This window comes from Fomitopsis serialis (genome assembly GCF_022376445.1).
Source record: "Fomitopsis serialis strain Sig1Antser10 chromosome Unknown B0H18scaffold_1, whole genome shotgun sequence".
NCBI classification, from domain to species: Eukaryota; Fungi; Basidiomycota; class Agaricomycetes; order Polyporales; family Fomitopsidaceae; genus Fomitopsis; species Fomitopsis serialis.
This window is the reverse complement of record NW_025954961.1, coordinates 1,452,816-1,473,634: the sequence shown is the minus strand read 5'-3', so window position 1 is coordinate 1,473,634 and position 20,819 is coordinate 1,452,816. Positions and strand designations below refer to the sequence as shown.

At 55.9% G+C, this 20,819-nt stretch overlaps 6 protein-coding genes across 6 annotated transcripts; 3 read left to right on the top strand and 3 right to left on the bottom strand.

Moving 5' to 3' along the window:
• Positions 1 to 9: 9 nt before the first annotated feature.
• B0H18DRAFT_967868 (60S ribosomal protein L3) lies at positions 10 to 1,877 on the bottom strand. The gene is made up of 7 exons (XM_048043450.1): positions 1,629 to 1,877; positions 1,559 to 1,568; positions 1,419 to 1,505; positions 1,269 to 1,362; positions 606 to 1,175; positions 261 to 550; positions 10 to 205 (listed from the first exon to the last, which is right to left on the bottom strand). The coding sequence occupies exons 1-7, from the start codon at positions 1,631 to 1,633 to the stop codon at positions 140 to 142; spliced, it is 1,122 nt and encodes a 373-aa protein (XP_047901402.1). The 5' UTR covers positions 1,634 to 1,877; the 3' UTR covers positions 10 to 139.
• A 71-nt stretch (positions 1,878 to 1,948) lies between these two features.
• B0H18DRAFT_949873 (MRC1-like domain-containing protein) lies at positions 1,949 to 6,630 on the top strand (the record flags this gene model as incomplete). Its single annotated transcript, XM_048041926.1, has 10 exons — positions 1,949 to 2,755; positions 2,810 to 2,937; positions 2,998 to 3,431; positions 3,569 to 4,719; positions 4,778 to 4,971; positions 5,043 to 5,597; positions 5,650 to 5,852; positions 5,903 to 6,111; positions 6,167 to 6,313; positions 6,373 to 6,630. 10 exons carry the CDS (start codon positions 1,949 to 1,951, stop codon positions 6,628 to 6,630), a joined length of 4,086 nt encoding a protein of 1,361 aa, XP_047901401.1.
• B0H18DRAFT_19907 (uncharacterized protein) lies at positions 6,340 to 7,574 on the bottom strand. The gene has a single exon (XM_048037070.1). It carries the CDS (start codon positions 7,316 to 7,318, stop codon positions 6,683 to 6,685), a length of 636 nt encoding a protein of 211 aa, XP_047901400.1. The 5' UTR covers positions 7,319 to 7,574; the 3' UTR covers positions 6,340 to 6,682.
• A 1,245-nt stretch (positions 7,575 to 8,819) lies between these two features.
• Positions 8,820 to 16,185, top strand: B0H18DRAFT_1081188 (transcription factor/nuclear export subunit protein 2-domain-containing protein; the record flags this gene model as incomplete). The annotated part of the gene is made up of 30 exons (XM_048031351.1): positions 8,820 to 8,838; positions 9,040 to 9,114; positions 9,137 to 9,240; positions 9,613 to 9,718; positions 9,751 to 10,034; positions 10,083 to 10,207; positions 10,261 to 10,885; positions 10,939 to 11,370; positions 11,436 to 11,485; positions 11,533 to 11,723; positions 11,747 to 11,886; positions 11,990 to 12,037; positions 12,128 to 12,159; positions 12,201 to 12,459; positions 12,511 to 12,590; positions 12,641 to 12,942; positions 12,993 to 13,156; positions 13,212 to 13,275; positions 13,327 to 13,544; positions 13,595 to 13,782; positions 13,972 to 14,142; positions 14,193 to 14,297; positions 14,468 to 14,724; positions 14,758 to 14,862; positions 14,884 to 15,129; positions 15,214 to 15,317; positions 15,353 to 15,520; positions 15,572 to 15,872; positions 15,911 to 15,955; positions 16,010 to 16,185. The coding sequence occupies 30 exons, from the start codon at positions 8,820 to 8,822 to the stop codon at positions 16,183 to 16,185; spliced, it is 5,184 nt and encodes a 1,727-aa protein (XP_047901399.1).
• Positions 16,186 to 16,428: 243 nt separating this feature from the next.
• On the bottom strand, positions 16,429 to 17,840 carry B0H18DRAFT_1112718 (uncharacterized protein; the record flags this gene model as incomplete). The annotated part of the gene is made up of 5 exons (XM_048032857.1): positions 16,429 to 16,558; positions 16,607 to 16,779; positions 16,835 to 16,944; positions 17,006 to 17,194; positions 17,255 to 17,840. 5 exons carry the CDS (start codon positions 17,838 to 17,840, stop codon positions 16,429 to 16,431), a joined length of 1,188 nt encoding a protein of 395 aa, XP_047901398.1.
• Positions 17,841 to 18,306: 466 nt separating this feature from the next.
• B0H18DRAFT_1081186 (P-loop containing nucleoside triphosphate hydrolase protein) lies at positions 18,307 to 20,736 on the top strand (the record flags this gene model as incomplete). The annotated part of the gene is made up of 11 exons (XM_048031350.1): positions 18,307 to 18,475; positions 18,511 to 18,527; positions 18,587 to 18,693; positions 18,746 to 19,343; positions 19,397 to 19,641; positions 19,700 to 19,792; positions 19,868 to 20,043; positions 20,103 to 20,245; positions 20,310 to 20,387; positions 20,446 to 20,604; positions 20,656 to 20,736. 11 exons carry the CDS (start codon positions 18,307 to 18,309, stop codon positions 20,734 to 20,736), a joined length of 1,866 nt encoding a protein of 621 aa, XP_047901397.1.
• Positions 20,737 to 20,819: the final 83 nt, after the last annotated feature.

Sequence of the window (20,819 nt, the reverse complement as noted above, 5' to 3'; positions counted from 1 at the left end):
CATAGTCAGACGTGTTGCACTCTGACGGGCAATCATTCCGTGAGGTATATCATGCAAGGCAGAGCATAGCATAGCATAAGGCGTGTAATGCGAGTGTGTGGGCCTAATGAACAGAGAGAGTACATGGTAATGTAGTGAATCACGCCCGGGCCTTGAGCGTTCCCAAGAACGCGGCCTTTTCCTCGAAGGTCTGGAAGGCACCGTGCTGTACAAGGAACATGAGCAACAAAGAATCTCGTGTGAGGTTGAGCAATACTTACACCGAACTTGGATGAAGTGTCGATGAACTTGAGCTGCACCTTCTCCAGGTCCCGGCGAGACGTGTGCACCATGAGCGACTTGCGGATGGTGATCACACGCTTCTTCGTACCCGGGATAGAGCCCTTAAGCATGAGGTAGTCGTTCTTGACGATACCGTAGTGAGGGAAGCCACCCATGGGCGTGATGGCCTTCTTCGTGATGTCGTGCTCAGTCGATGCGTTGCCGTCGTCCCCGCCACTGCCGATGCGGTAGATCTTCTTGTTGAGCTCCGTGCGGTGATGATAGCCGTCTACATTTCACAGTCAAGTCAGGTCAAATTGAATGAGTGACTTGAGTATACGTACTCTGGCCAGCACGGGCAACAGAAAACATGACCTTCGACGGATGCCATGCACCGATACAAGCGACCTTTCGGAGACCCTTGTGCGTCTTGCGGGGCAGCTTCTTGGTGCCCCACCTGTGGGTCACACCCTCGAAACCGTGACCCTTCGTCACCGCAATAACATCGATGACTTCGTCCTGCTCGAACACAGTGCCGACCTCGATCGGCTTCTCGAACAGGCCGTGTGCGAACTCGACCTTGTCTGCAACCGAGCCACCGTTGACCTGGATCTCCATGAGGTGCGCCTTCTTCTGGCTGAGACCGGTCTTGCGGATCTGGGTGTGGGCGAGGACGCGGACGACAGTGCAGTACTTGCGAATGCGTTCGAGCTCGCGCGTAATGGACTTGCCACCGTCCTCGGCAGCCTTCTTTGCGTAACGGGTGAAGGCCTTCTTCTTCGAACGGTACCAGTTCTTGTAGAAGCGACGCTTGAGCTCGTCGGAAAGATGGGAAGCCCAGACAGTCGTGAGAGTGCGGAGACCACGAGGAGTCTCGACGTAACCAACAACACCAACAACGACCATCGGGGGGTCTCCACAATGGTGACTGCCTCCACGACCTCCCTCTTGTGCATCTCTGGGGAAAAGATGAGCGCACATTGGGGTCGACTATTGACACAACTCACTGGATCCGGGACGGTCGAGATCGCGGACAATGTGGGTCATGCCAGCCTTGTAGCCCAAGACGGCAGTCAAATGCACGGGCTTCTTGGGGTCATCCTACATACGCCAAAGTTCGGCAAGGCATCTTGTGGGACTCAAACCAAATCGCGCACCTTGGGGAAAGCCTTGACCTTTCCACGGTGGCGCGCAGCCCGCTTGCGGGGCAGGAATCCAAGGGAACCGTGACGGGGGGCTTCGTACTATGAGGCGGGTCAAACGGCCATACCAGCTGCGACAGTATCAAGCTACACACCTTACGGTGACTACAGAGACACAGATATCAGCTCTCCGCATGCAGCAATTGTGTGAAGGACCATACTCACCTCATTTTGAGGTCTTGAGGTCGTTGCGGGCGTGCGTCTATGCCGGTGTCGATAGCCTGCCCAAATCTTGCGGTGGCGCGGGTGGCTGAAGTGAACTATGCAGTTCATCCATATCGGGCTGCACCTTCCCAGGACCCCGGCAGATGGTGCGTGACGGCGCTGTTTCCAAAAACGCGTCTCGTCACATTTGTGACAACCGAGACGAGTGACGAGTCGGGCGCTCGACTGGCACACCCAACCAAAGCTACAGCTTGCTGGTCCAAGCAGCTGTCTCCATCTGCCGACACCCTTCCGCTCGCCGTATTCTTGTGGCGCAGACTATGGACGACATGGACTCTCTAGGAACCGCAGTGGGCGCGGCCGCTTTACGTCCTGCGGTCAAGCGAACCTACGGACGTCGCAGAGAGCCCGCACTCGACACGAGCATACTCGACTCTACTGTCTCTACAGGTGCCTCATCACGGGCTAGTTCCAATGATCCTCCCTCTCTCGAACCGAACCACGAATATCCGCCGACATCTGATGGGCCCGACGCGTCTGCCTCCTCCCCCGCTTCCTTCGACGACGCTGAGGCCAGCAACGAAGACAATGACAGAGGCGACGCGCTCCCCTCGGGTTACGAGTTCGACTGGAAGAAGAAACTCAGGGAGATGGACGAGGATGATGACGCGGTACAGGAATCAGTGAAAGACGCGTCTAGTCAGCGCCCCATCGACAGCAAACGCGCCGCGTCACCGCAGCCATCTTCACCCGCTGTTGGCATACCCTCGGCGGAGACGCGAGAAACTGATGATTTGTCCCATGTCAATTGCGACGAGAGCAGTAAGGTCGCTGACTCCCCAGTGGCGTCGCGTTCTCCATCGCCGGTTGTCCGTCGGCGGCCACCCAGGAGGAAGTCGCTCGCGCCCAGAGCAGACTCTGACAGCGAGTCTAGTGATGCTCTTGACAAGAGTCCTCTTCGCGCCGTGCTCAGTCGCTTGCCTTCTCCGGCCGTGCTGCCCACGTCCCTTACTGCCAAAGCCAAAGGAAAGCAGAAGGCTATTGTAGAGACGGACTCCGACGATGACGAGAGTCGTACGAGTAAGCGACGGCGAAACGCAGGGAAGGGGAGGCAAACACGCGTTAAGGTAAGTGTCGTCAGATTGATAGCGCTTGGTTGAATGACCTACTTTGTGTCACAGCCGCCTACGAAGAAGGAGCGAGAAGAGACCCAGAAAGCAACAGCGCGTATGATGGCTGAGCGGGATGCGACTCTTCCCAGAGCACAAGGGCAGCAATTCGAACTGTCGCATTTTCTGGAGAAGCTCAGGTCAGCCTAGCAGCTTTCATTGAAGTAGCAGCTGCTGATTGCCGGTCCTCTGACCCATAGCAAACCCTCGAAGCTTCCTGTGAAAGTGAATAAGCGCGTGGAGGTACCGGACACGGACCCCATACAGCCATTCTCTTCCTCTCCCTCATCACATGTACCGCAAGAGCGCCCTAATATTCCTCTGCGTGCTCGTTCGGTGTCGCTGAAGCCACTTGCTCGGGCAGCATCACCGGTGCCTGGCACGTCGTTCAAACCTACTGGCCTTCTTGGTCTTGCTTCCACACGTGCCGGTGGAAGCGACGATTCCAGCGAGGACGAGGAAATGCCTGACATCGAATCCTTGCTCCATGAAGAAGCCAAGAAGAGGGAAGAGCAGGAGAGGCTTCAGCGCGCGGCCGAGACCAAGAGGCGTTTCTTGAAGCAGCAGCAGAATCGCGTTCCCACCGACGATGAGGACGGTAGCGATCTCGAAATAGTCCATGAAGACATGCACGGTGTGGTTCGAGATGAGGCACAAGCGAGGGGGCCGGCGCCGCGCACGGTGTCAAACGTTCTGTCGGGAGAAATGCACAATTGGCTTTGGCCAGAGTACCGCGTCGGAAGAGCGGTGTGACTGGCGTAACGACGCTAGCTGACGCCGCGGCCCCGAGCTTCCAGAGGAAGAAGACGCATGACGCTGCGGTAAAGGGGATATCAGTGGACGAGTTGAACCACATGATGCTGCGGCAGGCGCAAGAGCAAGCAGTCGCGGAGCGCCGACAGAAGGAAGAGCAGTGGCAGAGGGCAGGAGGTAAACTGAAGAACAGTCGATCTGACACCGCGCCAGCTGGCTTTGAGCATGCAGTGACCGCGCTCATCCAGAAGCGTCTCACCGAAGTGCAGACCGATGACGACTTCCACGAGGACGAGGACGAGGACAGGGACGGGGGTGAGGATGAAGATGAAGACGATCCTGACTATCAGCCCGCAGACGAGAATCAAGAGCTCGGAAGTGGTGATGAGGCCAACTCGGACACTGAGAGCCAGCCAGTCCTTGCAAGCCAAGTCGAGATGACCCAGGAGTCTGAGAATGACGACGAGAATGTGGCCCCAGTGCCACGCGGGCGCAAAGGGCGGCCTCGTCGTCCATTGGTCGCTATCCATTCCGATGACGAGGAAGAGGGCCAGCCAGAGCCACTGGGCAGAGTGTTGGTCGCGGATAGCTCGTTTGCACTACCTGGATCGCAGCGTCTGCCGCAAGGTACACTGCGCCGTCGGACCTCCACATCCTCGTTGGAGAACCATACCGAAGACGGTACTGACAAAGAGAATGACGCCAGTCTGATGTACGACAGAGGCGAAGACAAAGAGAACACGGTAGTCTCAAGCCAATCCGGGTTCAGCAGGGCAGGTAGCATCTTCAGCCTGTCGCAGAATCGGCCTTTCTCGCTAGACGACGGTCTTCCGATGGAGAGCACGCCACAAGACGGACGTCGGGCTCCATTCCAGGAACTGCCGACCGGCGACGACGACGAGAATCCGTTCTCCTTCTCAAGCGACTTGCAGAGCCCCGCTCGTCGCCTGACGTTCTCTCCAGGTCCTCCTTTGCCGTCCCTACGATCCGACGAGAATGCGCCTGCCCAAGCTGCCCCTGCGAGTCCTCCATCGGTCCGTCCTGTCGCGTTGAAAGGCGGCCTTGCAGATCTGTTTGAGTCTCAAGCCTCAAACAAAGTACAAGCGCCCGCAGTGGTACCCAAAGCTGTGCAAGGCGGCGACCTGTCCGATTTCTTCTCGCAGCAAACGGTGCGTGGTGCTGTTCATTGGCCTCGTCACCTCTACCCTGCTAACAGATTCGATTTAGGTACTTGACGAGGCTGTGCAGATCAAGGGCGCGAAAGCGGCACAGGACCTTTCATTGACGATGGATGTTGCTCTGCAGCCTGCCCTCGATATCAGCCAGACCCTCCGACGCAAGGCCGACGAGATCTTCGACAAGGAGCAGGAGCTCATCGCGGAAGGTGCTAACAAGGGTATTAGCCCCGAGAAGAAGAGGATGTACGTGAACGAACATGGGTAGGTTCCAACTGCTTCGTACCGAGGGCTAGGCTGATTCTAGTGTACCGTAGTTTCCTGACCCAAACTCGTCCCATGCGGACTCCTGTGCGAAGTCAGCTGTTCTCTCCGACGCAGGTAGCGAGGGTGTCCGGGATGTCGATTCAAGATGTATTCTCACCCCGCTCCGTGACGCGACAGCCGCTGGCGACGATCGACGCGGTCATGACCAACAATGACGACGACGATGATTTCGACGCACAGCCGCGCATGCGTCTGAAGCGGCGCAAGATCTCGCCTGAGAAGGGTGTTCCGTCTGGTAGCCGCGCTGGCAGCGTCTCGCCGACGCCGCACAAGCCAAAGGACGTGTTTGCCATCATGAGGCAGGCGTCTATGCATCCGATGAAGTTGCCTGCCCTGCTGGGTAAGAAGGCGAAGAGGTCCGAGTTCATCGAGGGCGAGGCAGAGGAGTCGGATGACGACGATATGAGAGGGTTTGGTCTCCGCAAGCGCAACGACGAAGAAGAAGAGGATGACGAAGCGCAGGACCAGAACCTCCAAGAGTTGGTGGACGACCAGGAGATGGACCAGGTTACGCTTGCTGAGGACGCTGTGCTGGAGAAACATCGGTTAGTATCACCATGTCATATCGCACCTACGGTACTTACTGGCGATTTCCAGCGAGCAACTCGAACAGGACGATCAGGAGAACGAGCGGCTTCACCAAAATGCTGTCCAGGGTAAACTGAGGACGGCCCGTCGCAACCGCGGAGTCGGCTTCGAGGACGACGATTCGGATGAGGACGACGATGACGCCGCGAGGGCGAGGCGGAGGATGCAGCGCCAGAAGCGGAAGATCGACGGTGACACACTCGACGTGCTAGGTAGCTGAAACTCTGAAACCTCTGAGTCCTTGCTGACGCGTTGTACACAGCCCAAGATCCGGGTACTGCGCCCTTCGCGCAAGCGTACCAAGATGGCATGACAGAGGATGACGATTTTGCGCACATGGAACAGAACGACGATACCTTGATCGGTATGGACGTCGATACAGTCGAAGAGGGGCAGGAGGAGCAGGAGAAGGAAGTCGTTGGTATGGCGCAGCTCAGGAAGGAACTGGTCGCTGCGTCGCGTGAGGACCAGGTGAGGCTTCCGTGCATCCTGTCGCGGGGAGGAACACTGACGACTCTTTGCCTAGCACACCGAAAGCCTCGATCCTCATGACGTCTCCTGGTTTGAGAGTGATGGATATGAAGAGGAGGAGACTCATCATGTGAAAGAGTTCTCCGGGTCGTCGAAGAATCTCCCTCTGCGCAAGGACGGGGACTGGGATCCTAGTGTACAGGTGAGTGCAACGCGTCTTTGATTGGCAGCTTTCCTTATCGTTTCCTCTCACGTGGACAGTCAAAGTTCGGTGAAGTACCTGAGAACGAAAAGTCTCGTATGTTGAATTGGGCCAAGCACGAGACACGCGTATACGGCACTGGACGCACTACTGCCTCGGTCTCCGTAACTGGAGGTGCGAGGAAGAGAGGAGGCGTCGCTTCGCGCGGCACGGGGCGCACGGCCGCCCACGGTCCGAAGCAGACGAACAAGGTGGCGAAGACACCGAGTGTCTTGTCTACTGTGTCGACTAGCAGACGCGCGAAGTTCCAAGGATAGATGCTACGAGCGTTTGAGTACGTTGTCGACGACGTCATTGACAAGCTATCCGTTAGGACTCATGGTTATGCATCGAGTATGTTTTCAAACCCTCTCTGTATCCACATGCTACCTTGATTATATCAACTGTAATGTAATGTAAAGCATAGTCTACGTTGATGCATCGCAATGTCATGGATGTCATGTCCCTTGTGTATAGATTCCGTTTGCTCTCAGCGGTACTTGGCTCCGGCAGGATAGCCCCGAAAGAACGAATTGAAGGTATTCTACGTCCGGGTATAAAGGCGCCACGGGGCACCGCGTACAAGACGACCGTATTAGTGATTCTGCTTTCCGCGCATCCTGCCCAAGCGCATGAAGGAGAGGTCGCGAGAGGATCGGACGGATGGAATAGAGTAGGTGAAGGCAGCCTGACGGGAACGGCTGACGCTAGCTCGTTTCCGAGTTTTGTCTTGGTTGATCTGCACTCAAAAGGCTCAACTCTCAGCGTGACTTTGGAGATGTCGCCGACTTGTACCAACCTTATGTCGCAACATGATGAGTTTTGCCATGCATACGGGTGGCCCCACCTCACGGAACGGCGCGCCTGCAGATGGACAGTGGGCACACGAGCAGCGCAGGGGGAAAAATTACGACATACGGTACGCCACCAGAGCAATGCCAGCCTCGTGTGCATCCAACATCTCATCCCCCGCCGTTATTGATGTCCATAGCGATGGGAACAGGACACAGCACAACACAAGAGAACCGAAGAGAGAGAGGAAGAGCATGGATAGCATGACGATGCGCTGCGAGCGACGGCCGGAACGGCTTTTGCGGGCCCAAGAACAGAGGCTACAGTCGCATGGAGCGTGCTCGGAGAGGTCAAGGGAGCGGGACCGGGAGGGCAAGTTGGTTGCTCGGGACACGATTATATAAGTACGGGCAGTCTCCAGGCCATCTAGAAGCTCGCTTTGCCGCCCGATCCCTGCGCGCCCATTGGCCCCCGGGTGTCCCATCAACCCAGGGAAATTTGAATGAGCGTTTCAGATCGTACTCTCACTCAGTTCAACATTCTCAGCTCATGTAGAGCGCGTGCGTTATTCACAGCGTTATGCCGGGGCGCGATAAGTCTCAAGTTTGGTCTCTGGAATCACGCAGTCAACGGGCACCCCCAAGACACCCCTTCTCAATAACGGAAGTCGGCACGTCGGGGAAGGCCATGAGAGTTGAGGTTCAAACAAGCCTGTGCGCGCTGTTCTGCGGCGCAGGAGAGCACTGTTGCAGCAGTGCAGAACCAAAGCTGTTATCAACCGGTGCAATGATGAACATGTCCAAGCAGTCCTCCCCGGATCACACAGGCAAAGGAAGACCGTATGCGTGAGTAACATGACTTGATATACAGTACATGTCACTGCTTATTGAATGACGGGTGAACGTTTGAACGTCTGTACGTTTGACGTACAAGCACTGAGTACTGAGTACTTAGCACTTTGACTCGGAGGAGGGCTCGCGTACGGCGTACCGGCCAGTATGGACAGATCGCTCGCACGCAAGAAATCGTCAAGGCTGTACTGTGACGCCGTTGTACTGTGACGCCGTTGGCAACAGGATCTGTTCATGTTCAACGCTCGTCAAATCGGCCAACATAATGCGTATTGCTGTCAGTGAATAAAACATAAGTTGACCATGCTGATGCCCACCGCGAATTCTACTGGCCGCTTGCGACAGACCTGGAAATGAACTCGAAGTGCACATACGGTAGAGCGGCATTCAGCACTTCAGAGGAACCAGTATTAGCACTAGCATAGAGGAGCACGTCACCAGTTTGGTGGTCGAATAGGCGGACGCTGCTACTACATAACTCAGGTGGAAGTGGTACGCAGAGCTGTCGTGCAGTACCGCCGCTAAGCGCCTGTCAGTGCCACACAGTGGATCTCAGATGATGAGGCACGTGAATAGCCACGATGTGGCACTGGGGCGTTCAGCGCGAACAACAGCACTCAAGCCTCTCCGTCGACGACCACCCGACGGTGGCCCTCCCTTCTCTTCTCTGTGTATCCTCTGCGCACGCTGTTCATCTAGCTTGACCTAGCTACCCTTAGGTTCCTGAACGGTTACCGGCATTTGCGCCACAATTTGCGTCGCCCGACGTTCGTACATTATGGACGTAGTCGACAAGGTTCAACGATGTCTTTCGAAATGGGATAATGGAGGCTCTGAGCAGTGGTGCGTATTGAAGGCTTTGACGTCTAATCTGTCACTGAGATGCATTCCAGATCAACATTGTCGCGGGACCTCATTCCAATCCTGCAGATCCGGATCTAATGATACACTCACGACCGTGTACCACGCGCTGCTCGTGTCGTCCCTCAGGAGCTGGCCCATCCAGCCAGCCCTGACGGTGATGCTTTCGTGAAGTTCGTCCAGTCGTGTTCGAGCGTCTCCCGTCGTCGTCCACGGCGGCTTCTAGCTCGCCGAATGCGTCCCGTTTAGTGAACTCTGGTGGACGTCGTCTGGTCTGTAGACGCTGAGCTGGAGGATATCGTTTCGGACGCGAAATCTGCTCTGGTCGAAGAACAGAAGGGCGTCGATGCGAGCAAGTCTTCGACAGAGATGCTGTGGCAAAGGGTCTCCGCACGAAGCAATCTGCGGAGGAGGACAAGGAGACGTTGGCTGCGGCGTTCGGAGATTACTTGTGCGTGTCCATGTGTCTTCGCGCTGCGTAGTGCTGAGGACATTCCGTAGTCTATGGGCATCCTGGATCCGGATGTATGCAGGGAGCGGCTAGATCTCAGTCTTGTGCGAACGTCGGACTGGTTCCCGATAAACCTGCTTTCGAGAAGAAGGAAATACGAACAAGGACGGGACTGTTGTAAGTCACATTGTTGGCCGCTGTTGCTGCTTTCCTGAATGACATATTGGATAGTTACAAGCAGAACAAGTTAACCTTCTTCGCGAGCAATCGGAAGGCTACAGCAAGCTCGTCACTGAGCTGACCAGTTGTCTGGGCCGCCGCACTCTCCTACTACGGGTCACCCTACCGAGCCTCGAGCTGCCATTGAGGCGCGTGCGCGTCCCGCTTGGGAGCGCATCGTCGGCCTCATAGGTTATTTCGACTTGGACCTAATCGCGCGTTAGACGTCATCCTGGACCTTTTCTCTACCCATCTGGCTACGCATCATACATTCTTCACCGCATTCCTCTCGTTCTCTCCTTGGTCGCTCCGGCCCCAGCGCAAACGAGTCGAAGATGATATGGTGGTTGAGCCCGATACGCAGATGTACCGAGGCAAGAGTCTGGATGAGATCCTCTCCTTCGCCGAGAATCCAAGTGGGGAAGTCCGTCCGCCTCCAACGGCCAACAGAGGCACCAATTCACGCGTTTTGGCTCAAGTATTGGGGTTCAAATTTGCACACTACCAGGTTCGTGTTGTTGTCTTTGCTGCATCACTAGTTTTGACTTCGAGGTAGCTCCAAGAAGTCAGCGAACCGGTGCCGCGCAACTTGTACTTGATGGCTGCCATCCTCATTCGAGAAGACTTTATTTCTTTGGAAGACTTGCTGCTTCACGTATGTATAATCTCAACAGACTTTGAGTTGGATGCTTATGTCTACTTGCAGATAACGCCGACTGACGAAGACATGGAAGCTATCCACAAACAGTACCTTGCGAAAGTGACGAGCGGATCTCGAACGCGAAAACTAGCCAGCTTGCAATGGCAGCTCCTCTCGAGTCTTCGGGGACAGCGTCCAAAGCTAAGGCCACTCCACCTCCAGAAGCGAAGGAAGCGAAGGAGCCACCTAACCAGAGGCTCGGATTATTGAATGCGCTGCTTGCTGTCGGCGCCCTCAGGCCTGCCATTGCCCTGCTCTCGAAATGGTCTTGGATGGTCGATGCATTCCCGGAGATCGCGGATCTCATCATCCGTGTGCTCCACCACTCCATTACTCCCCTGTACGAGTCCAATGGCAACGTAAAACGGACTATGAGCTTCACCAAGCCGCGCGCTCGGTATGGGTCTGCAGGCATCATTCCGCCCATCGAGCGGCGACCGCACCTTACCCTCTGGGCACCTACACCCCCCAGCACAAACCATATCGACTTCGTGTTCTTTTTCCCCGATTGGATTCAACACGTCCCAGTGTGTCACACATTCGACGACTTGATGGACGTGATCGACCCGTTGATGAAGTTCATTGGGCTGCACGTCTCAAGAGATCCAGCCTACTTGACGAAATTCCTTCGACTCGGTCGCGTACATATGATGACGACGGTGAGTATCGCCTGCGCCCAGCATATTTGAGCGTCTTCTTATGCGGTGAATAGGTTGCCGTCGACCCGGAAACGAAGAAGCCTCTGGGTGCGCCCGATCCAGACCACCCCGTTCGGCAGTTCTGGTTCAAGGTCCTGAGGTTGTATCTGCTGCCAGCTCTCCCTCTCATCCGTGGGAATGCGGTCTGCACCGTCGAGGTTTGGAATATTTTGCGGCAATACGAGACCACCCTCCGTTGGCAGCTGTATGGCGAGTGGAAGTCGAGCACCTACAAGTCGCACCCCGAGCTCCGCGTGCGGCAGGTTCAATCCGACCGCGAGTCCAAAGGCATCCTCCGTCGTCTTTCGCACAACACGATCGATTCGTTGTCTGGGACCGTGGCGAAACTTGCGCATTCGAACCCTTGCATCTTCTTCACGAACGCGGTCAATCAGATCATGGCATACGACAACTTGGCGGGTGTGGTCATCCAGGCGTTGAACTACGTCACGATATGGGCTTCGATGTTCTTGTCTATGTCATTCTGGATGCTATGGCCAACCCTGATAAGGATCGGGTAAAAGACGACGGTGTCAATACTTCGGATTGGCTGCAGAGTGAGTTCTTCACTCAATGCTGCATCTGCGGTTGATCTGATTGTAATCCAGGTATCGCTCTTTCACTGGAATGTTGTTCCGTCGGTACAGTGCAGATCTGACGCCACTTCTCAAGTACATTGTGCACCAGTTGCATAATGGACAGACCACCGAGATCATCGTCCTCCGCGAGCTGATCTGGAAGATGGCCGGTATCGAGCCCTTGCCTAGCTTGTCAGACGCCCAAGTGGTGGCTATGGCAGGTGGACCGAGTCTACGCATCGAGGCGTCGCTTCGGCCACTCGAGGTGCACGGTTGGATCCAGGTGATGCGGTGCTGAAGGGGCCGCAGCGGTTGGGCAAGGCTTTGTTGGAATCTAACCTCGCTCTGCCTCTGCTCATCCAAGTGCGCAGCAACGGCAGTCCTGTGTATTCCAAGCGCCCAATGCTTACCTGAAATCACTTGCCAGCCTCTACGACGCCGTAAGCGCAGCCTCTATTGTCAACACGCTAGCTCATATCTTTCCCAGACGCATGGCGTGTTGCTTCAATACTTGGATTTGCTCACGACACCAACCGTGATACCGCCGGAAGATTATGCTCAACAATCTTGCCCCCTCTCGCCGAGCTGAACGAGAAGTATGGATTTCGCTCCGATCTGTATGCAGATCATACGACCGATGCTCAATGTTTCCATCGGGTAAGTGTTAGACCGAATCATGGCTGCTAGTTCACTCATAGTCGCGTCCAGTCTTCTGCATTGGCAATGCAAGAGAAGGAGCGTTTGGCCAGTGAGGAGGCAGAGAGGCGACTCAAGGCAGCTCTGACTGCAAAGCGAGAGCCGATCGCTGCATCCAGGGTCGCTTCACCGAGCATCGGTGAAAACCCTGTAGCGGGCGATGCCACACAGGATGCGAAGGCGCATGTGACTGAGCCGTCTGCAGGCGACATGAATGTGGAGACGTCTGAGAACGGCGGTGCGATGATCGTGCGGACAGAGGTATGTTTCTGGGAAGTCTTGGAGTCTGTGCACTTCTACATTCACTTCCAGAGCCCATGGTTGCCAGAGTTGCACGCTCTTTTCGATGACGTCAAGAAGATTGCGCCTCCGATTGCAGCACAATACATCGGGTGAGTGATCTTGAGTCTGTCAGGTTGCACAATGCTGACCGAACTCACAGGCCTGGATTCTATCTCACGTTCTGGCAGCTGTCTACGTATGAGTTGGTCCCTCCCGCCGCACGGTACGACGAGGAGTGTGCCACTTTGCGGTCTCTCAGCCGTGAAGAGGACTCGTTGTACAATGCGGCTGATCGTTCATCCGATCGAACGAAACGGCAGACGGCCCCTGTGCATCGAGAGAAGCGGAATCGCTATAATCTTTACGTCAATATACTCGGACAAGAACTGAAAGAGCAGACAGCTGTGCGCGGCTTCACAATCAAACGCCTTGCGCGGGAAAAGCAGCACTGGTTCGCACATTGTATGTCGCTATGTTAAAGAAGCGTTGCATATTGGCTTACCACTCGTCAGGTACTGGCATCAATGCCACGGCTTTGGGACAAGCATTGGTAGACTACTGTTTCCTGCCGCGATGTCTTCTGTCGCCAATGGATGCCGACTTCTGTGCGCAATTCATCAAGGCGATTCATAGCCTGTGCACGCCTGGCTTTCCCACTGTTACATGCTGGGACCGAGTACGTAACATTGCATCTTCGTCAAGTTCCCAAAAGTTCACAGACTCCGACGTAGATCATCGGTGACTCGATGCAAAGTATGGTCTTTTCGTGCAGTGAGTATGAAAGCCGAAATTATGGTAAGCTGGAATCACGCGGTCTGCTTGCATATAGCTGATATCCATGTTTAGCTCGGTTCTTGCACGCTATCTTGAGTGACGCCTGGAAGTGGTGGCAAGATGAGGCACTGTACCATCAAGAGAACCGCACCAAAAGCGGTGGGAAGACCGTCTTGCTCCCCGGCATGACCAGACGTCAATTTACCAAGGCCGTCCTAGCTGAAGAAGATTTCCTTCGGTGGCCAGATTGGCGAAAGCTCTTGAGGAAGTGGCATCACAAATTGACGACGGTACGCCTTCGGCCGATTGCAACCCAGAAAAATACTGAGTCGTCGTACAGTGTCTCTGTCACTGCATCGAGACGGGAGAGTTCATGAATGTATACAATGCGATTATCGTCCTCAAGGAGATTCTTCCTGTTTACCCTATCGGCGTCGTCCACAAGGAGGCAGGGGCGAACATTCGCACGCAGATGGAGAAATTCCTAGAAAAGGAGACGCGTGGCGACCTCAAGATATTGGGCAGAGCGTATGTCCTGTGTGGATTGATCCTAGTTCATAGCGTCCTCACTTTCATTGTAGATACATGGCAAGTTTCATGAAACGGGAGTCAACTTGGAAAGCACCTCCCTCCCCTCCCAAGGTAAGTCGTCGATAATGTCGGAGTTCACCCGATATCTTATTGACCGATCGTCTAGCCCGTAAAGGACGTGGACAGGTCCCGTATCAGCACGCCTCCGGGCGCCGCGCCTCCTGAGACCAGCACGAAGTCAACCGTTGTCGTTGCAGGCGCACCATCTGCTCCTCGGGCACAGCTCGCAGCCGCGCATGGCGCTTCGAACGCACAACCAGACAGATCACTTTCCTCCACGAAAGCGGCCATGAGCAGGTATGTTACCCTTTCATTACCAGTGCATTTCGTCTTATAGCTTGTGATAGTGTGCCACGTCCAGAGGTCGTCAAGAGAGTGCGTCAGGATCGAAGACAACTGAGGACGGGGCTATTGCAACAACCAAGACACCCGAGCGATCTGAGGCCATGGAGGTTGACGTCCCTGAGCCACGAACCAACGGCCAAGTGACAACGGCTGGTAAGACTGGCGAGGCGACTGGTTCCGAGACTCAGTCATCTACCCCCAATGGTACCATTCCTACTGCTCCTTCTAACAAAGACGTAGCTCGCATTGCTCAAGAGGCTCGACCAACGACCCCTAGTCACATCCCCAATGGTCGTCCGGTTCCAATGTCGCAGCCACCTCGTACTCCCATGCCTGTGGAGCAGAGACGTGGTGGTGATTCCGGACATGCTATGCCTCCGCCGGCTATCCCAAGTCAGACGGTTTCTGCTCAAGAACTCAGGGAGACTGCAAGGGGCGGCCGTGGACCGACTGAACGCTTGGACGAACGGCCACTCTCGTCTCTCGAGCCGCGCGCTCCAGCGAACTTGCCCGTCCCTTCATCTCCCGCCCCTCGTCGCCGCTCCCCATCTCCGCCGAGCCGGCCAGGTACCAGGAACCCAAGTGTGGAGAGCAGGAATAGCGGCGGGCGGCGATCCGATCGCGCTGAAGACAGACGGCCCGACAGAGAGAGTCGGACGGATGGCCGTGACCGTGATCATGCCCGTCGCGAAGGTCAGCCACACGCGAGGGAGAGAAGCTCTCGAAGTGCGCGGGAGCCAGAGCGCGAGAAAGACGGTGAAAGGGACCGGGAGAGAGGTCGGGACAGGCACGGAGAGAGGGAACGAGTGCGCGAACGCGACAGGGAGAGGGACCGCGATAGGGAACGGGAGAAAGACTCTCATCGCGACCGAGAACGCGAACATCGCGATCGGGAGCGAGACCGTGATCGGGACAGTAACAGACACAGAGACAGGCACCGTACGGATGAGAAGGATCGCGACAGCAGGAAAGAGCGGGAAACGGCGCGAAATGCTCCAGCGGCAACTGTTGTACCGCCTGTAGATGAGCGTGGCCTGCCTGCGCGACCCGATGTACCACGACACCGTGACGGTGATGAGGCTCCTGGGAAGAGGAGGCGGCCTACTGACGACGAGGTATGTCATGCGGTCCCCTCCTTCACTGGCTACTAACTGAGATGTAGCCTGATCGTTCCTCAAAGCGGGCTTCACGGAAAGAAAGAGACCACGAAGAACGGGGCCGTCGCTCATCCGAGAAGGAAGGCCGTGAAAGGGCTCGCGAGTCGGAGCGTCGCCGGAAAGAACGCGACCAAGGCGAGAGCGACAGCAAAAATCTCTCGATTGACACCAAAGTGAGTCAAACAGGTCCTCGCGTGGTGAACGCATCTGAGTTGGTTCCATAGCTCGGTGACAAGCGCGCCCCTGAAGGTCCTGCATCGGCTGCTAGATCACTACCACCGACGACACCGTCTGCTCCCCGGGCGATGGCTTCTGCGGATGCCTCTAGACTCGGCAGGGCAGATTCCGGATCCGGGCGGGAGAGAGAATGGAAGAGAGACCAGGCAGTACACCCATCCTCGAGTGGTACCTCGCTTGGAGGCAGCGGACCCCCAGACGTCCCACCAGGTCCTGGTGGTACTCTGCGCTCACGCATCAGCGACAAGGAAGCGCCTCGACCTCCTCCACAGGCCCCGTCGAGCTACCGTCCCGAGCCTGCCGGGACCGCAACCCTGAGCCGTCAGGGCGAGACGATGACCGCGATGGCAGCCGCAAACGGACGCTTTCAGGTGAGTTTCAGGTGAGAAATGCTGTGTGATTAGTTCGCTCATTGCCAATGTTAGAACGGGAGAAAGAGACCGGTGACACCGCGGGCGCAGGTGCTGAGCAAACGCAGCCTCTGAAACGCCCTCGCATCCGTCGTGACCGTTACTCCAATGCCCCGTCGCACGGTCTGGCGAAGAAGCTCCTTCCTATTGACCCCCACGCAGACAAAACTCGCATGACACGCAACAGTTGATGTCGCTCTACTACGTACGGACGCTATCTTTGTATAATGTAGCATACATTACTGGTACTGTATCATTAATTGCTTCGCTTGATCCAGAATCCACGCTATTCATACAGCTGTTCACCTGTGGCCTATAAGTATAAGGATATTGCAATGTTGAACTGGGGGAAGATGCAGGATGATTGAATGAGTTGAATCACGGTTCGAGTTGAATCGTAGCGGGGCAGTGGTATTGAATTACCACGCGTCCACTCAGCGACCCTTAATGAGAGTTAAGAACTCCTCGCGGGTCTTTTGCTGTGTGCGGAAGCAGCCGAGCATGCATGACGTGACAGTCATGGACCCTGGTTTCTGCACACCGCGCATAGTCATGCAAAGGTGCCTATACAGTAGTGAGATGGCAGTGCACATCACAAGGCTGTAGACTCACGTCGCTTCCATTACGACGGCGACACCACGAGGCTTGATTGCTTCCTGGACAGCAAGTGCAATCTGCTTGGTGAGGCGTTCCTGGACCTGCAGACGTCGGGCGAAGGTCTCAGCGATCCGCGCCAGCTTCGACAAGCCAAGAACAAGATTGTTGGGGATATACGCTATTGCGATCTAAGGCCGACTTGCTCGTGAGCGGCGAACACCTCGGGACAGAGGTTCGACGTACCTTCCCCATGAATGGAACCAGATGGTGCTCGCATAAGCTCGCGATGTCAATGTCCCGAACAATGACCATCTCTTCGTGATCTTCAGCGAACACAGCATCGTGGATGACATCTGCGGGCGAAAGACGTCACTGAGTCTCTCGGTAGCGTAGGATGAAAGGCATTCGCGGCACCTGCGAGGCGTTCTTCGTACCCACGGGTCATCCACATGAGCGCCTGGGCATACCGCTCTGGTGTCTTCAACAGCCCTTCCCTGTCGGGATCCTCGCCGATGCATTCGAGAATGGTGCGGACGCCCCGGCAAGTTTCTCTTCTCGTTGAGCCTTCTCGGCCGGCGAGGCGGTTAATCGAGCCAACGTCGACTTCGCTAAAGAGCCTGTTTTAGACTAATTTGCGTGCGGCAAGTAGTTCACGCGTCTCACCAGGCCATCCCAAGCCATTTGGGTCGGGCAGTGGGCTGTCCCGTCCCACTGCGGACGTCGAGGCTAGCAGGGGCGTGGAATGACCTGAAGCAGGTCTGAAGCCATAGCCTTCCCGCACATGCGGGCTCCACGCGGATCTCCCCAGGCCAGGCGACGGCAGAGGCGGGACTTGGTCGCTGTGCTCGCCTTGCTCGCCTCGTGTCGAGGACTCGGCGTCGTGGTGTGGATCGGCGTCGTCTGTGTCCTGCCTCAGCTGGAGACGCTGCAGGCTCTCGGAGAGCTGGGCGCTGTGGCCGCCGTCGCTGGGGGTGCCGACATGGCTGTAGAATGGCAAGATTGGTCGCGCCGAAAATTCGCATGTCGCAAAACTTCTCACCGTCGGGGTGGGATGAGTCGTCTGTGCACCAGGATGGGCCCATAGGAGCACGTGGGACGCGCTCGCCGCCCGGAAAGGAAAGTGCGGCAGCAGGCCACGGGCAGCACAGCCCTCGCCGCCACTGGCCGCTCTTTGTCTGCCACATCCGGCTATCTGAAAGGCAGCTGCACCATGGCCCAACACTGCCCAGATGAGCCTCGCAATTTTCATTTGTCGGCCTGCGTGCGACTAACCGCAGACTCCTGTCTTTCTTCCCAATTGCGAGGCCATTTGATCCGGCTCATGCACCTGATGTGATAGCCCTTCATACTTGCACGGGCCTCGGTGCGAGCTTCCCATAAATTGCCTCTCCTCTCCGAGGGAATGAAGGCGCCAGGCATCTCATCTTACGGAAGTCCTCCAGAACAAAAAGACAACTTGACGTGGGACCCAAGCCCCAACGGGACTGGCGGCAGCTCTTAAAGCAGTTACGTATGTAGGTGTCTGTCGGACCGCCTCATCGACCTGCGGTATGTCGCTCCGATCGCCTCTCGCTGCTCTCCGGAACCTATGCCTCGAGACCGCACAGTGTTTCTCTCCTGCCTGCCCTCGTGGGCGCACCGCTGTCCCACAAAAAGCACACCCGAGCTACGGCCATTCGGAGGGTATATACGCACTATGGGCCGCTTCCAGAAAAATGGGACCTGCAGGAGAAGCCATCGTCCCTGGCGCCCACCGCCCGTTCTGCGCCCGGAGCCTTAGCCTGGCATTCGAAATCGTTAAGCTTTGCGTCGCAGACCTATTGCTCGTCTTGTGGTCCCTCCACCCATGGAGATCGCTTCTACTCGTTATCTTAGAACTCATTCGTGGAATTTCCCTGCTTTCCGCGGTTACTCACAAGCCTTAATCATTAATGAGGTTCGTATTTATATTTCTCTCACTGACAATGAGGTTCGCTACAGCTATGTTGGCCATAGCTCCAGTCTCTTATATCTTCCAGTGATTTCAGCTGGACATGCATAACGCGGCACGTAGGTGTCGAGCTATGTCGACTCGCCCTTGAGGCCTTAATTGACGCCATTGCGTAAGTACCCTACCGGTCACTTCGCAGAATATCTCACTTACCTGTTGCACAGCACTGAAAACGAGGGCGTCGTCTACGGGTCGGCCAAGTTCACTCTCGAGTACAGACAGATAGAGAAGCGTCTCAAACTCGATCTCCCGACCCTAGCAGATCCCGCCATCCGCGATCTATTCCGCGAGTCCGACCTCTTTGTTCGCTCCTTTGGCGGGATGTCGAGCTTTGGGCTTTTCTCCACCTTCGACTTCATGAGGATCCTGACCTCCATCTCGGAGCTGATATCTCACGCCTTGGTCCTGTCATCATTGACATTTAACAAACCTCACCTCACCGCTTTCTGCTTCTCGCTCCTGACGTCCCTATTACCGCTCGTCCTTCGAACGGCACGGGCGCATGGGTCATGTCTTGACGATGCGCCTGACCCCCAGGAAACCCGAGCGATCCACAAACAGGAAAAGATGCGACATCTGGCGCAAAGCGACTCGTACCGCCAAGAATTAATATTCTTCGGTCTTGGGCCGTGGATCCTGCAAGGCTGGGCCAAGGCGCGGAGAACAGTGCTCGGCTTAGAGCGACAGCAGACCGAATGCGATGCGTCACTGCGATGCCTCCTCTCTATAAATCTGTCGAGTCTTGCGTCGTTCATGCAGAATGTATTTGTGGAATACTTGCCTGCTACGCCCTTACTGATTCACCGGTTAACCAGGTTCCCCTCGTACTCCTGTACCGGTCACCATCCGCGTCACTCGGCCTCTTCACATTATATCAATCATCCGTACAAGCAATTATTTTTACCACGGCAAATCTAGTCCAGTCCGTGAGAATGGCGTACCAGGGTATTTTTCTAATGGGCGCATTCTGTGCGGCCATGGAAATTGAGCCCATCCTGCAGCCGAAGGGTGAGGATGTACCTTTCGCGAGCTCTGGGAAGGGTATGCGGCTAGACATCAAGTGCGTGGAATTTCTTGGGGACCGTGCGTACCTTACTACACGCTCACTGGCTTCTCAGGAACCTCGCGTACACCTACCCAGGGTGCGAAAGTCCTGTACTGCGCGATGTCAGCTTGACGATCGAGGCAGGAGAGACTGTAGCGATCGTGGGGTTTAATGGTTCAGGTTGTGAGCACGAGGGTGGAAGAGACTACAGGGCATTTGACCGTTGAATTAATCACCGCAGGAAAATCACCCTCGCAAAGATTCTGCTCCGTATGTACGACTTCGACAGCGGGAAAATACTGGTAAACGGCGTCGACATTAGACGGTACTCGCCCGAGGACTACCACTCGCGGTGCACGGCCGTCTTCCAGGATTTCGCGAAGTACAATAGCTCCGCACAGCAAAATATGGAGTGGGGTACATCGACAAGATGCGTTGCACACACACATTGGAGACGGCGATGCGGCTCGCCGGAGCGAAAGAGACCGTGTGCTCCCTACCCCTAGGCCTCAAGACGAAGCTGGACACAGTGGGTCAAGATGGTGGTGCGTTCGATAGCAGCCAGCTCAGCCAGGGCGGCGGACCCGCGTACGGATGCTACGGCCTCTCGGGCGGCGAGGTAGATGATCACCTTATCTTTGTCTCACGCTTCTGGTGATGAGCTTTCCTTCCTTTGCACACAGTGGCAACGCGTTGCTATCTCCAGAGCGTTCATGAGGGCCAATCGGCCAGAGGTTGAGCTGCTTGTTTTTGATGAGCCGGTGAGTCGGGCCCGAACGTCACGACAGCCAGGGCCTCACACGAGTCGTTCACCTGCAGACCTCGTCTCTCGATGCGCATGCGCAGAAGCGCATTTTCGACAGCATCGAGAAAATCACTCGCTCCGCATCCAACGAGCGCAAGAAAAGCGTCATATTCATCACGCACCGCCTGTCGACGGCTCGAAGGGCCGACAAAATCGCCATGATGGAGAACGGCGTGAGTTCCTGGAACTGCCGGTCGCTCTCCCCCCTCTGACGACGCTTCCAGACGATCTGTGAATTCGGAACCCACCAGGAGCTGCTCAGCCGTGATGGGAAGTATGCCGCACTATATCGAGCGTCGATCTGAGAGAATTCGTGACGTAGTTAGCTCCGTATAGAGCGTAGCACCCGGAGACCCTGAGTAATGTGTAGAAGAAAGCTTAAAGATGA

Excerpts from the sequence above, each read along its gene's own strand:
- B0H18DRAFT_967868 (XM_048043450.1), bottom strand. Across the intron at positions 551-605 it reads TGTTGCCCGTGCTGGCCAGA|ACGGCTATCATCACCGCACG; the intron begins GTACGTATACTC and ends TGTGAAATGTAG. Across the intron at positions 206-260 it reads ACACTTCATCCAAGTTCGGT|CACGGTGCCTTCCAGACCTT; the intron begins GTAAGTATTGCT and ends TTCCTTGTACAG.
- B0H18DRAFT_19907 (XM_048037070.1), bottom strand. The coding sequence starts at position 7,318 with ATGAGATGTTGGATGCACACGAGGCTGGCATTGCTCTGGTGGCGTACC.